General features: G+C 48.1%; 1 protein-coding gene across 17 annotated transcripts in view; it reads left to right on the forward strand.

Annotated features, from left to right (window-relative positions):
- Window positions 1-13,433, forward strand: part of NAV2 (neuron navigator 2) — a 742,802-nt gene that overhangs the window by 692,532 nt on the left and 36,837 nt on the right. For 11 of the 17 annotated variants that reach the window (XM_023239646.2, XM_019812168.3, XM_019812169.3 and 8 more), the window contains 5 exons: window positions 4,019-4,042; window positions 4,157-4,231; window positions 8,773-8,856; window positions 9,243-9,354; window positions 10,602-10,822. In XM_023239646.2, the coding sequence (XP_023095414.2) occupies window positions 4,019-4,042; window positions 4,157-4,231; window positions 8,773-8,856; window positions 9,243-9,354; window positions 10,602-10,822 (516 nt within the window). The remainder of the gene's footprint in view (window positions 1-4,018; window positions 4,043-4,156; window positions 4,232-8,772; window positions 8,857-9,242; window positions 9,355-10,601; window positions 10,823-13,433) is intronic. The other 6 variants (XM_045039059.1, XM_019812173.3, XM_023239644.2 and 3 more) reach the window with 1 other exon arrangement.

A 13,433-nucleotide genomic window follows, 5' to 3' on the forward strand; every position in this document is an offset into this window, starting at 1 on the left:
GAGTGAGCGCTGACATGCTCTGATTTGAAGGACCTAGAAAGGATCTTTTCTGCTCCGACCCACCTTGCCACCTCCAAACACCTCGTTCCTCAGCCGGTCACCTTGTCCAAAATTTCATCACAGAGTCCTCACTTTCGTTAGTAAGAGGGATTGCCGAAGCCACTACCTACTAAGAAAGCCATAGACATGACCTTCTAACTCTCAACTAGTACATACACGAAGTCCTGTCTTCTAGAGGGCAACTCTGCGACATGGGCGCCAAGATAGTACTTTCAAACCTAGATTTACTGCTTTGATAGGATTTACTGGCCCTGTGTGGATGTGAGGCTCTGGGCTACACCCCAAGGATGTGGTGCGGGTGGGCAGAGGAGCCTGCTGCTGAAGGAGGAGGCCAGACGCACCCAAGGACACCTCGGGACCTGGGACTCTAGTTCCATAGGGTGGGTGCAGAGGCTACCACAGGCATCACCATGCCCAAGCCCCTTGTTTTCCCAGCGGAGTGCCCGGGGTTTCCCGTCAGCGCGGAGCAGGAAGGTTCTTCTCAGAAGAGTGAGAAATGGGGGCCGGCCTGCACCGGCCAGCCTTGGAGGGAAAGAGCACGAATCCCCCCGCTGTGAGAATTCGGACCTAGGAAGCCATCACTTGCGTTTCCTGGCTGCACTGCCTTCGTGCAGCCCGCTGGAGGCTCTTAGCGTCCAAGGCCTTTCGGTCGCTCTTGCTCTGGGTGTGTGGACAGGAAGCTGATGTTTTCATGAAATTTCAAATTATGCTGAGTTGATAAAAATTCACACGTTACCAAAGACCTAATAATAAGTTTCAACTTCATGTGTAACTAGACAAGAGCCCCGAGGCCTAATCTTTGGTTTTTTCCTCACTGTATGACTTTGTACAAATTATGTCATTATTCCTGGTAGTTATCAGTTTGTCCTTGCTGTCAGGAAGCCAGTGGTCTCAGAGGTAGGTGCCCACAACTTCTGACATTCCACCAAATCATTGATCAAAGGTTCCCCTATACTGTCCTCTACATGTGCCTTCTCTGAGCATATAGGTTACTTTTGCAGACTTAAAAAATAAATAAGTCTAACATTTGCCTGTTTCCACGCCACAGTAGTCTGCGAATTCCAAACTGTATCTGACTACGTTGCTGCCACCAAGCGTGGACATGTGGTCCCTCATCTGTTATCAGCCACTTGGTAATAATAGAATTCTGAGACTCAGACACCTTGGCAAATGTTAAAGTGAACAAGTTCTCGTTCTAAAAAGAGATTGTTGGAGTTTCGTTAAGTTGCCACCAACCCAGACCAAAGAGTCTGTTTAAGAGCTGAGTGTTGTTGAAGGCTCTTATTGGATGATAATAGGTTTTTCCCTGAAATCTCTGTGATTCTTGGATATTCAAGAATGCTCATTCTGGCTGAAAATTGCCTGTGATTTTAATTATAAAGGAAAGAAAAGGCAACAGTTGCTGAATAACTGCCATGAAGAAGTCATGGAGTAGACTTTGCCTTGAAAATGGAAGGTGCCACATCGGGCATTAGACCGGCTTTCTTGGCCGGTAGAGGGCAGGAACTGCTAAATGGAGGGAGGCTCCTAGCTTCACTTAAGAGCTCCCAGAGCAGCAGCTGGGGGTAAGATTAAGAACAGGGGTCCAACCCTGAGACAGTGGGCAGAGTGACAGTGGCAGAGGTACGGGGAAGGGGGGGAGTATTAGGCCCGTGGATAGGAGTGTTTAGAAGTGGGGCTCATCCTATATGGATGGTTCACCCTGCGGACCGACCTCCGTCAGCCACCCAAATGTTAGATTGCTGTGACATTCTCACTGTTAACTTTGTCCTTTGGGTCAGACTCAAAAGTCAGGGACCTTATTTCTAGAAGGCCTCCATAAGAAGGTAGCTGTAGTAAAAAAGCAGGAGAATGTGTTTGTTAAGATCCTAGACTCGAGAGCCAGACTACCTTGGGTCCAGTCCCACCTCTCCCTCTGAATAGCTGTGACCATGGGCAAATTATTCAACCTCCCTGTGCCTCAGTTTCCTCATTTGTGAAATGTAAGTGAATAATGTTAGTACCTACCCAAAGGGTTGTTATGAAGACTAAAGAGTAGAAAGGGCTTAGAACAGTCTCTGGCACGCGATAAGCATTCCGTAAATGCTACTTAGTACCAGACTGTAAGCAGCATGCGGTGAGGGACTTGGTCATGCTCACAGCTGTATCCCAGGTTCTTCAAACAGTGCCTGGCACGTAGTAGGATATCAGCAAATATTTGATAGGTGGTGGTAGTGGGCATGAATGGATGAACAGATAAACAAAGAGGGACGGGTGAATATTCCCAGAGAGGGAAGAGGAAGTCCCGAGGACACCTCCCAGCATTTTCCTGAAAGTGTTTCTTAGATGAGAGTGTCCAGCTGTGTGACTTCAGGCAAGATAACCTAACCTCTCTGTGCCTGAGAAGGAATACAGACCTACTCTGTGGAGTTACTGCCAGAATTAAACGATTTGGCCCCCGTGTTCCTAAAACCCAGCTGCTGCTGTTCGGAGCCAGCTGGAGGAAGGACCCTCCTGGAGAGGATCAGGAGTCAGGGCAATGGGGTGAGGAACAGGGCGAAGGGAGACCAGACAGGAAACAGCCCCCACCTGCCCCAGCCGATGGGTGTAGGGTCTGCAGGGTCTAATGAATCATACTGGTAGTTCTGCATTCTGAACTAATACAAAAGTAGACACCAGAGTCAGATGCTGATATTTTAATAATGGGTTTATCACTGGTGAAATTGGCTTAAGACACACATCTAGCACCCAAGGACAAAACAGTCCTTACTGATTTTCACTCGCCTACCTGGCTCCCAAGTCACTGCTCCAACCCTGGGGAAGTGCAAATGGAGGGGTGGAAAGAAGGTGGGAACACTTCCAACATTGCCCAGAATGGGGGGGGGGGGTGTCTTCCTTTCTGGGCCCCTGTGAGAACCCAAGGAGAGTGAAAGAAAGGTTCCTCCTGCTGCAGGTTCCCCCTATAGGAGGAGAGAGGTAGTCTTATGGTTCCTGGCTAGCAGGTGGCTGTGTCACCGCAGACACAGGGCCCTGGATGGAAGATTCTGCCAGTCAAGGGCCCACGGGCTTCACCTTTACTTCCCAGAGTAGCAGGAAACTGGGGGACTTGAGTTGGGGCAGCAGGAAGGTGAAGGCTCGTTCTTCCTCACAACCTGGGGAATCAGCAGACAGGCTGATGGGGCTTCCAGCTTCCCTCACTTCGGAGGCAGTGCCCTGGAAACAGGAGAGGGAGGAATGACATGGGCAGTTACCCCGTGAACAGTCCTTTTCCCCCAGCTAGGATTGCCAGATTAAATACAGGACGCCCAGTTAAATTAGAAATTCAGATTGACAACACATAATTTCTGGGGCGCCTGGGTGGCTCAGTGGGTTAAGCATCCAACTTCAGCTCAGGTCATGATCTCACGACTCGTGAGTTGGAGCCCTGCATCGGGCTGTGTGCTGACAGCTCAGAGCCTGGAGCCTGCTTTGGATTCTGTGTCTCCCTCTGTCTGCCCCTCCCTCCCTCCGCCCTCCCTCCTCCTCCTCCTCCTCCTCCTCCTCCTCCTCCTCCTCCTCCTCTCTCAAAAATAAACATTAAAAAAAAATAACCTTTTAATATAAATTGTCCCCAGTGTAGCATGGGATATACTTATTTTTATTTGCTAAATCTGGCATCCCTACCCTGGCTCATCCCCTTCTCATCACACCTTCTCCTGAACACCCAAACTTATTATCTCCACACGGGAGCAGAGTGGCTCCTCACAACCAAAATCACAACCAAAAGTCTCCCTAATTTCTTAAAATAATATGCCGTTTGTATTTGGCCGTTCTGATTGGTCAAATTAACTGAACCAGTTTATCCAGAAAAATAACACCAGGAACAAAACTCATAACTTCGGGACTTCTGTAAGCATCCAAATGTGCTCTTCCCCACGGGCTGCATTGCGCTGTTCTTTGTTCCTCAACTGGTCTAATTTCCCTTATGATTTCTTTACAGCCAGAAGAAAAATGCCAGTCAGAGGTAAGGAACAGTTTGCCGGCTGGATTTCCTCTGTCACTATTATCTGTTACTTCACCCAGCTCCAGCTGGGAATGGACGCTTTGAGCAAGTAACTCTGTCCCTTGCCGTCTTTAGATTCGCAAGCTGCGGCGGGAGCTGGATGCCTCACAGGAAAAGGTTTCAGCTTTGACCACCCAGCTGACAGCAAATGTGAGTACAGATGCAGGGTGGTAGCCATGGGAGGGGGGGCAGCCACTGCTCCCTTCCGACATTTCCTCACGGCCGCCTGCCCCCGAGCACCATGGAAGCAGTACAGTGTGAAGGGCAGGAGCTTTGAGCATCGTGAGTGTAAACGTCCGCTCCGGCACTTTCTGGCTCTGTGCTTCGGGAAGCTTCTTTCACCTCTGAGCCTGCACGCGCCCCTCTGTGCAGTGGCGGATGGTGATACTTAGCGCTCTGGGTCGTCAGGTGATCAGTTCTGGAATCCATTAAGTGGTCAGAAAAGTTCATTTCCCTTTTCTTCCTCTTTCTGAAAATGTTCATCTTCAGGAGGAAAAAAAAAAAAAAGCGAAGGCTCCAGATAAATAGCTGACTGTTCTGTAATTACAATATGCACAATTACGTGTTCAGGAAGGGCTGCCAACCAGCATTCAATTCAACAACTGTTTATGTGCCAACTGTGCCCCGGGCACTGTGGGTTCAACAGCAGAGCAGACACCATCACTGTCATCTTCGTGTACTTTGGTACGGCAGAGAGACAAAACACTTTTCTATAATAGGCTAACTGTTAAGAGAGAGAGGCAGAAGGTTGTGGGAACATGTAGGAGGCGTGCAGAACTCAGTCTGGTGGTGCGGGGGGGAGGTCAGGAAGGGCTTCTTGGAGGAGGTGACCTGAGCGATGCTGTATAGGGGAGGGTGCATGGGGAGGGCAGCGTTCTACCCACTGTACACATACATGTATTTGTGCAGACGCCCAAGGGGAAGTCTTGGTGCGTTTAGAAAGTATAAGTAAGCTCATTGTAATTAGAATCTATGGCTTGGATATGGGGCAGTGGCGCGGGTGGAGGGGAGAAGGAAGTCAGGAAGAGGCAGCAAAGAAAAGCAAGGGGCAGGTCGCATCACACTGGCTCCCGGCTGTTAGGGGGAGAGTTTGGGTTTCCTACTGAATCTGTGTGTTTGAAGCAGAGCAGTGTGGTGGTTCGATTTGCTCCTCATGAAGCTTCCTGACTATGGCATGGTTATGGAATTAAGGGGTCCGAGTGGAGGCAGAGACCTCTGGTCTGCAAAGGAGCCCTGCTGAAGAGCTATGAGCCAGGGAGGCCTGAAGTTTAGCAGGCAGAGCCTGCAGTTTTAGGAGGCACTGAGATGTTCCTGAAGCAAGGCTTCCTGCGGGAGCGCGTGGGCCAATCTGAGACCACAGATACATGTGTGGGAGCCTGTCCCAAAGCAGCCTGCACAACCCCATAGTATGCTGGTAAGATGAAAAGCAACTTCAAAAGGTTGTCTTCCTTGGACCAGGAAGCTGAGTCAGTACTCCAAGCAATCATTTGCCTGGAGTTTTTGCCCAGGTAATGCCTGGCTTGAGCCTGAGTCAACTGAAGGAAACTATTTCTCTTAAAATCTGCACATGAAATGCTTCATGTGGTACTTGACCTTAATTAAAAGCTCAGGAACTGCTAACTTCTGTCACCATTGTTCATTCTCCTGAGTTCTCTCACATTTCTGGGAGTGTTTGAATTTTTTTAAACCCTCATGTACCAGGCCACTGTGTGTTTCGTTATCCTCCTTTGTTTTCTTTTCGGCTTCCACCGTCAGTAACGCTATCAAAAGAAGATCAAAGATTGAGATCTGAATTTTGAAGCTTAGAACTTATTTAAAAGAAAAAAACAACCCAGAGATGTTCCGTGGGTTAGTCTTCATGTGGGTACCATTCGAATCCAAAACCAAACCCCAAACTCACTGAGGCAATCTGGATATAATCCGAATGTGAGATTTAATAGCAAGCCCCATCTCAGATGATTTTTGGAGCTACTCCCCTGGTTAAGGATTACTGCTCTCCATTGGTGCCCCCTACATATCAAAAAATAGATGAATTGACTTATCAGAAAACTCGGGTTAATTCCTCCAGTGGCCTCGTGCTGCCCAAAGGGCCTTACGCTGGGCCATTTGGAACTCTACCCTCTGCTCCAGAAGACTCAGGGTGAGGTCTCTTACATCATCGTTATTATTCCAAAAGTGTGTCTTGCTCCTCACAAAAGCCATTGAAATCCAGTATTGTTTCAAAGTAAATATTTAGTCTTACCACACACCACCGGCAGCCCTAACGTGTTTTATTGTCTGCCGTCTTTCTCACAGGCCAAGCTGTATTTGTTTTTCTAGGCCAAACTACTCAAAGCCACCTTCTCTGGGTGTTTTTATACCACTCGTGTTTGTTTTCCTGGGAATGTGAGAATGGCACTTGGTAAGGAGGCTGTTGTGTGGCTTTGAACCAGGCTCGGGACGGCCTCTCGGCCTGTGTTTTCACAGTTGCTCGTGACCTAAAGTCGGTCCTTTCTCTAGACAGCAAAATGCAAACCTCTAGCTCTTCAGAGCAAACACGGCTTCTTCTTGAGTTTGCAAAAACACTTCTCAGTAGCTAGTCTTCTTGGGTTAGGTTTTTGTCTTTAACTGAACGGAAAGTGCGAGTGCCTACAAGTAGAGGCCTGGGTGGCAATCAAAGAATTAAGATAAATGGAAATTCAGTCCTTTAAATTTAACCTTGGCGTTCCTTTGAAATGGCAAGGTTAACAGTCATTTCTTTTCACCGTCTTTGCCCTGGCCCTGTTTCCTTCATCCACTGTGTAAACTGTCTTAAATTGGTTGGCTTTGCCATATTCTCCCCAGGCATGCTAAAGCGTATCTCTTGATTTCAAGCTGCATCGACATTTTCTCAATTTTTAATGATGAGAGGGCAATGCAATCAGAAAGAAACTGAGTAACCACTTAATATTTTTATTATAAGCGGTCCTGCTCCCTGATAACTCCTACAGCTGTTAGAGAAAAGACCCAACAGTTTATGCTGGATATGTCTTCTCCTCACCTGTCCCTGCTTGATGAAGTCTAGTGACCAAGAGCTCTGACTTCTCTCCCATCTCTCCTCTTTCAAGTGACATGTCTGCTGACCCTCTCCACAACCCAGGACAGTGTCCCAACCCTCCCCTGGTTGTTACCTCACTTTTATTCTTCACTGAGCACCTCAGTCCTATGTTCCTCTAGAATGTTACATATGTGATCATATCTTACTTCTCCCTCCTCCCCAGACTCCCACTTCCTCTGCCTCCTGTATCTTCCCACCCCTCTCCTAGAGTCCTTTCTTGATCTCTTCCCACCTGTGTTCTCATCCTATTTTTTATTGTTTTCCCAGCCCCAAACCTCTTCCTTCCCCCCAAAGTGTCCATTCATTCCTTTGTTTTGCAATTCCATAACAGTACAGACCATTTCCGCCTGTGTTGTTTCACTTAAGGCTCACGATAACCCTGGGAGGAAAACAGACATCGCCCCCCATTTTATAGATGGAGAAACAACAGTCAGTAGGATCAGCTCACTTGTCCATTCTTTATTCTCGGTTTTAACCATATTATCAGGATCCTCAGTCAACCAACCGATATTTCACCTGCTGCTGTACAGAGGAAGGAAGAGGCTTCATGTTAGGACACAAGCTTGCATCTTACCCTTGAAGAAGGTTGCAGAGAAAGGGGCAGACAGAAAAACATCGCATTTCTCAATTCTAAGACACATGTTTTTTTCCCTACATTTTTAACATGTCGGAAAGTGGGATACGTATTTTTCAAGATGTCCTAGCACTATAGAGCATAGTGGTGTGTCTGATGTCGCGTTCTAACAGAAGCGTATAAAAGTAGAGAGGGGCCTTGGGGGAAAGTCCTAACTCCCTGGAGGAACAGGGGAAGGTTTCTCCAAGGAGGTAGCAGATGGGCCTTTCGGTGACTTTTTATTAACCAGGATTATAACAAGCAAAATAATGCCAACCTCTTTGTTCATCCGTTGTTTTTTTTTAACGTTTTATTTATTTTTGAGACAGAGAGAGACAGAGCATGACCGGGGGAGGGTCAGAGAGAGAGGGAGACACAGAATCCGAAACAGGCTCCAGGCTCTGAGCCGTCAGCACAGAGCCCGATGCGGGGCTCGAACTCACGGACTGTGAGATCATGACCTGAGCCGAAGTCGGACGCTTAACCGACTGAGCCACCCAGGCGCCCCTTTGTTCCTCCATTTGTACAAACATGCTTGATACGAGCCTCTCCTGTGAGCTTGGCATTTAGTGAACAAAAGTGCCGTAGAGCAGAGGAGCTAGAAATGAAGCAGCAGTCACAGGAGTGCATGTGTCTCTGACGGTGACACCATAATGCACATAGGTCGGCAGTCCACGTGCTTTTGAGGGTGAACGTGAGAGAGCCGTCATGAAGGCGTGAGCTTCCATCTCTTGAGAAGGTTGTGTAAAAATTAGGGAGACAGCAGGGAAACACATAGGAAGGCCCTGAGGTGGGAAGCAGCATGGGATTTTTGAGGATGTGAAAAGCTGGAGTGACTGGATCCCAAAGAGAGATGGAGACTGGGGCTCCAAGGGCTGAAGAATTAGGCGGGGGCTAACTCACATGGCCCCGGTGAGGATTGCAGTCCTTAAGACCCAGCACCCAATAGGCTCTCTTGCCTTGCAGGGTGATCTGACTGAGGTGGTGTCTTTTCTCCTCCAGGCTCACCTGGTGGCAGCCTTTGAACAGAGTCTTGGAAACATGACAATCAGGCTCCAGAGTCTGACCATGACGGCTGAGCAAAAGGTAAAGCAAGAAAGGGTGCCTCCCTCCTCCCTGCTTGGGATGAACAGCACACCTAAGAATAATACTCTCTTTGGTTCCAGAGAGTAGTAGAGATTTTAGTGCACTTGAACTATGGGAATTGAATCGTGAAGAGTAGGTCTGTTGAGTGCAAAAGTGACCTAAACGAAGGGGCGGCCCCAGCACCCGTGACCCATCTCACAGTCCTATTTCTACGGCTTCCGTGTGCTTATGTGCCCGTTTAAGATTGATGCAACCTAAATACATGGGACAGAGGTTTTGTGGAACTCCTTCATTCCCTCCCCGCCTGTGCTGAAACCCAGTCGCACTTCTTTTGAGCTCGGTCCAGAATGATGGTAGGGTGACCGGTATTTTTTTCTGTCCCCCAGGATTCAGAGCTGAATGAGTTAAGAAAAACCATCGAGCTGCTAAAGAAACAGAACGCAGCTGCTCAGGCTGCCATTAATGGAGTAATTAACACACCAGAGCTCAACTGCAAAGGTAAAGGAAGGAGAGCAGCCTTCTAGACCAACAACCTGCCTGCCCTTAGGAGCCCTCCCCTGACAACACACGCTGCAGTCTCCCTGCCCCAGGGTGTGTGTCCACGTCAGTCACTCAGGTCCTGGGAGGCAAACACTTTGAATCCAGTAACTCCAGGCCTCCGGGAAGGTAGCTCTTCTGGCTCAGCCTCTTCCCTGCTGTGTCTCAAAAATGGAAGAAAATACGTTTCATCGGCAAAGTGGCGAAGTGTTGCGCTTCGCCTGTGTCCTTATGCCTGAAGCCCTTAACCTCAGTCGTGCTCTGGTATCTCCATATTGACTCGGGCTACCCTGAAGTAGGTATCTCTTGTTTGCCCGGGAAAATCTTCCCGAGCGAATTGCTTCATCCGCGTGTGTCTTACTTACGGGGAGAAATGGAGTTGTGAGGCGGAGTTACCCTCCACCTCCCACAACGGTGGCCTTAGTGGTCATGGTAGAAGTAACGGTGATAGCTAGCATTTATGGAACACGCGCTGTGTTCTAAGCCCCTCCGCTCAGTGTTTTTGATTATTAGTTATCTCGTTCGCTTCCGCAACAACCTTATGAGTGCAGTGTTGGTCCTCTCTGCATCGGGCTGCTTGAGTCACTTCCAGAGTATAAGATGCAGAAGTGGGACTGGAACCCAGGTCTCTCTGACTCTGACACCAGTGCTCTTGGATTTCGTTCTGTGCTTGTGCAGAAAACTGGCTGCAAATTTTATTTCGGTGTCACTGCTCTTTCAGACAGTGTGATTTCTGGCGTCACCGTTATTTCAGCTGTCAGGCCTCCTGAAGAGTAATGACAGGATCGAAATGGGAGGGGTTGGCAAGAGCCGGCCAGCCCGAGGAAGCGCAAGGGGCATTCCAGGAAGAGGGAATAGTACACGTTAGGACCCCGAGATGAGATGGGCTCAGCATCTCCAAGGAGCCAAAAGAAGGCTCGTGAAGCAAGAGCGTACAGAGCAGAATGGGGCTCGGGTGGCCTGACAATACAGGTGACTTGTCACGGTTCAGAAACAGGATTGGGTGCCTGTCTCAAGCTTGAGAGAGCTGGTGTTAGGGGGGGATTGTCTTGACGCCTCCCCTGACTTCTGTTTGAAGCGGATAGAATGGGCCCTCATTGAATTGACTAAAGGGGGCGTAACTTCCACCTGCTCACGGATCTTCAAACCAGCTGCTGAGGGCAGAAGGTGGTGTCTAATGGGAAATACTCGGGTGTGTGTGGATTCAGGTATAAAAGCCATTCCCTGGGACAAAGGACTGGGCTCCAGGCAGCAGCTGCTGATCTCCTGCCTTGGGTCTCCAGGAAATGGTACCTCCCAGTCTGCAGACCTCCGCATCCGCAGACAGCACTCCTCTGACAGCGTCTCCAGCATCAACAGTGCCACCAGCCACTCCAGTGTGGGCAGCAACATAGAGAGTGACTCGAAGAAGAAGAAGAGGAAGAATTGGGTGAGTGTGCATCCCAAGACTTCCGTGGGTCCTAGCAGACCAGTGCCCCGCCCTCCCCCCCCCCCCCCCCCCCCGAAAGAGCCCAGGCTCGCTCTTAACTTCAGAGCATAGGCCTTTGAGAGCGGGTCCAAAGAAGCCTATGGATAGGTTTCTACCAAATTCAGTGCTGTGCTCAGCCAAACACCAGGACTTACGAAACCACCACCACCTTGTAGTTTTTCTGTTTCATGAGACTTTACGTGGCATACTCATCTTCCATTTCATATACATGTTATGTCGTCATCATCCCATGTTATAGCCACAGAGTTCCAGGCACTAGAGCAAGGGTACTCTGCAGTGGTTTCTTCTTAGCTATTCTGGGGTGGAGGGTGTGTGTTACCAGTTATCCCGTCATCATTGATAATCCTTATCTGCTTACTGACACAATTGACTGCTGTGACAGCGTTAAACCAACTTTTCTCTAAACAATTCTTGACCGTGTCCTGTAAGTAAAAGTGTCATGGTGTAGGGGCGCCCGGGTGACTCAGTCCGTTAAGCATCCACTCTTGGTTTTGGCTCAGGTCATGATCTCACAGTTGGTGAGTTGGAGCCCTGTGTCAGGCTCTGCACTGACAGTGAGGAGCCTGCTTGAGATATTCTCTCTCTCTCTTTCTCTCTCTCTCTCTCTCTTTCTCTTTCTCTTTCTCTCTCTCTTTCTCTTTCTCTCTCTCTTTCTCTCTCTCTCTCTTTCTCTTTCTCTCTCTCTCTCTCTTTCTCTCTCTCTCTCTCTCTTTCTCTCTCTCTCTCTTTCTCTCTCTCTCTCTCTCTCTCTCTCTCTCTCTCTCTCTCCCCAAGAAAGAAAGAAACATTAAAAAAAAAAAAGTGTCACAATTTAGATGTTAGGAGTTAGGACAAGGTTTTAAACTGGAGAGTTGTACTTCAAAACAGCGAGTTTGATAGACCCAGTTTCCAATACATTGTTTCTCCATGTTTCCATAATCCCAATGAACTGCTTGAATTTCTGTGCTGTGGTGTCTGGAGAAGTTTTTTTCCCATTCTCCTGGAAATATTTCACACGCCCGCCATTTTTTTTTTTAAGTAAGCTCTACCCCCACCATGGGGCTTGAACTCACCATCCTGAGATCAAGAGTTGCACAGTCCACAGACTGAGCCAGCCAGGAGCCCCCTACCCACCCAGTTTTGGTTGTGTGGAGGCTGTGGAGTTCTGAGACATTTGCTGCCCCCTGTCTTCAGCACAGGGATACCCCAGATTGATCTGAAGGGGGCTAGTGCTCAAAGGGCCCCATCTGTCAGTGCTGACCGCATCGTGTGTTCAGAGTAGCTTCAACGTCCTCATTCATACCACATACTTCTCCCTCATTTCGTGTTATCTTGGATGGGTGGCGAGGTCTACCAATAGAGGAGTTGAGGTTTGAGTGATTTCGGTTATTGATCGCTTGCGCTGGAAGACCGTAAGGCCGGTTCAGTGCAACCCTGTCCTAATGATTAAATTTTTTCTTTGTTACTAACGGCTTTCAGTCAACTCCTTCGCCGTGCCTTTTAGAGGATTAACGTATGTTGCTGTTTCTAATATATTGTTGGTAACTATGGTCTGACTTGATTGTCAAGGTGATGAGAGAGAATTCTTTTCTATGAAAAAGTGTATATCCATTTTCTCCAATTCAAAAAATAAAACATATTTATTTGCTTTAAGACAGTTCCAGGTTATTGGTAGAATTGGGGAGGATGGATAATTGACACTCTCAGATCATCCCGAAGCTTAATTCCGTCTGATCTTTGCAATCTCCTCTTCCACCTGGCCTTTTACCACAGGGAGAGGCAAGGATTTAGGTTGATGGCTTGTGTACTAGATCCTTCTGTTTCTATAACTGGAAATACGGTGAAAAGCAGGAAACGGGAACTTGATCAACCACACGCTGGACATGCCATTCATTATGGATGAAATCCTGATGGGTAAAAAAAAATCCCATTAATTATTTCAGAATGGCCTGTTTCTGAATTCTTTAATGGCTAAGAAAACCTCCAGGATGTTTTCAGAAGGAAAGAAGGATTTTAGGAAAAAGGAAATCCCTTTTTTAAAAGACCTTTTTTTAAGACAAAACTTAACTTTTCGGCTCTAGAAAACACGTGCTTGTGGCTTTCAGAGAAGACCCTGCACTTTAACTCTTGATTCTCATTAGAATACTCTCGTTGGACTTTTCAGATCCGTCGCATGATGTGGGGAATTTGTGAGGTACCAGTTCCCTGTACCCAATATGGCTAATGAATTTCTCACAAATACCCACTGGTTGAGTAGTAAGCGAGGTGGCTAGTTCCCTGCTTGTTCTTACGCGTACGCCAGGATAGCTGGAACTCCTGAGGAGATCTTCCAAAGGGCTGCGTTGGGGCCTAGTGCAGCAGTGAAGCCCTTCTTGCTGAGACAAGAAGACACAGACATGCCACAAACAAGTTAAGGTGCAGAGAGATGGCTGACAAAAGACACAGGGTGAGAAGCACAGGAAGGTGAGGGCCGTCATTTCAACTAGACAAAGAAGCTGGAAGAACTCGGACTATAGGGCCTTCCAGAAGCACTAGTCCTTGCCTTTCCTCACGGAGGAAGATGCCCCTAATG

This window comes from Felis catus, chromosome D1 (genome assembly GCF_018350175.1).
Source record: "Felis catus isolate Fca126 chromosome D1, F.catus_Fca126_mat1.0, whole genome shotgun sequence".
In the NCBI taxonomy this organism is placed as follows: Eukaryota; Metazoa; Chordata; class Mammalia; order Carnivora; family Felidae; genus Felis; species Felis catus.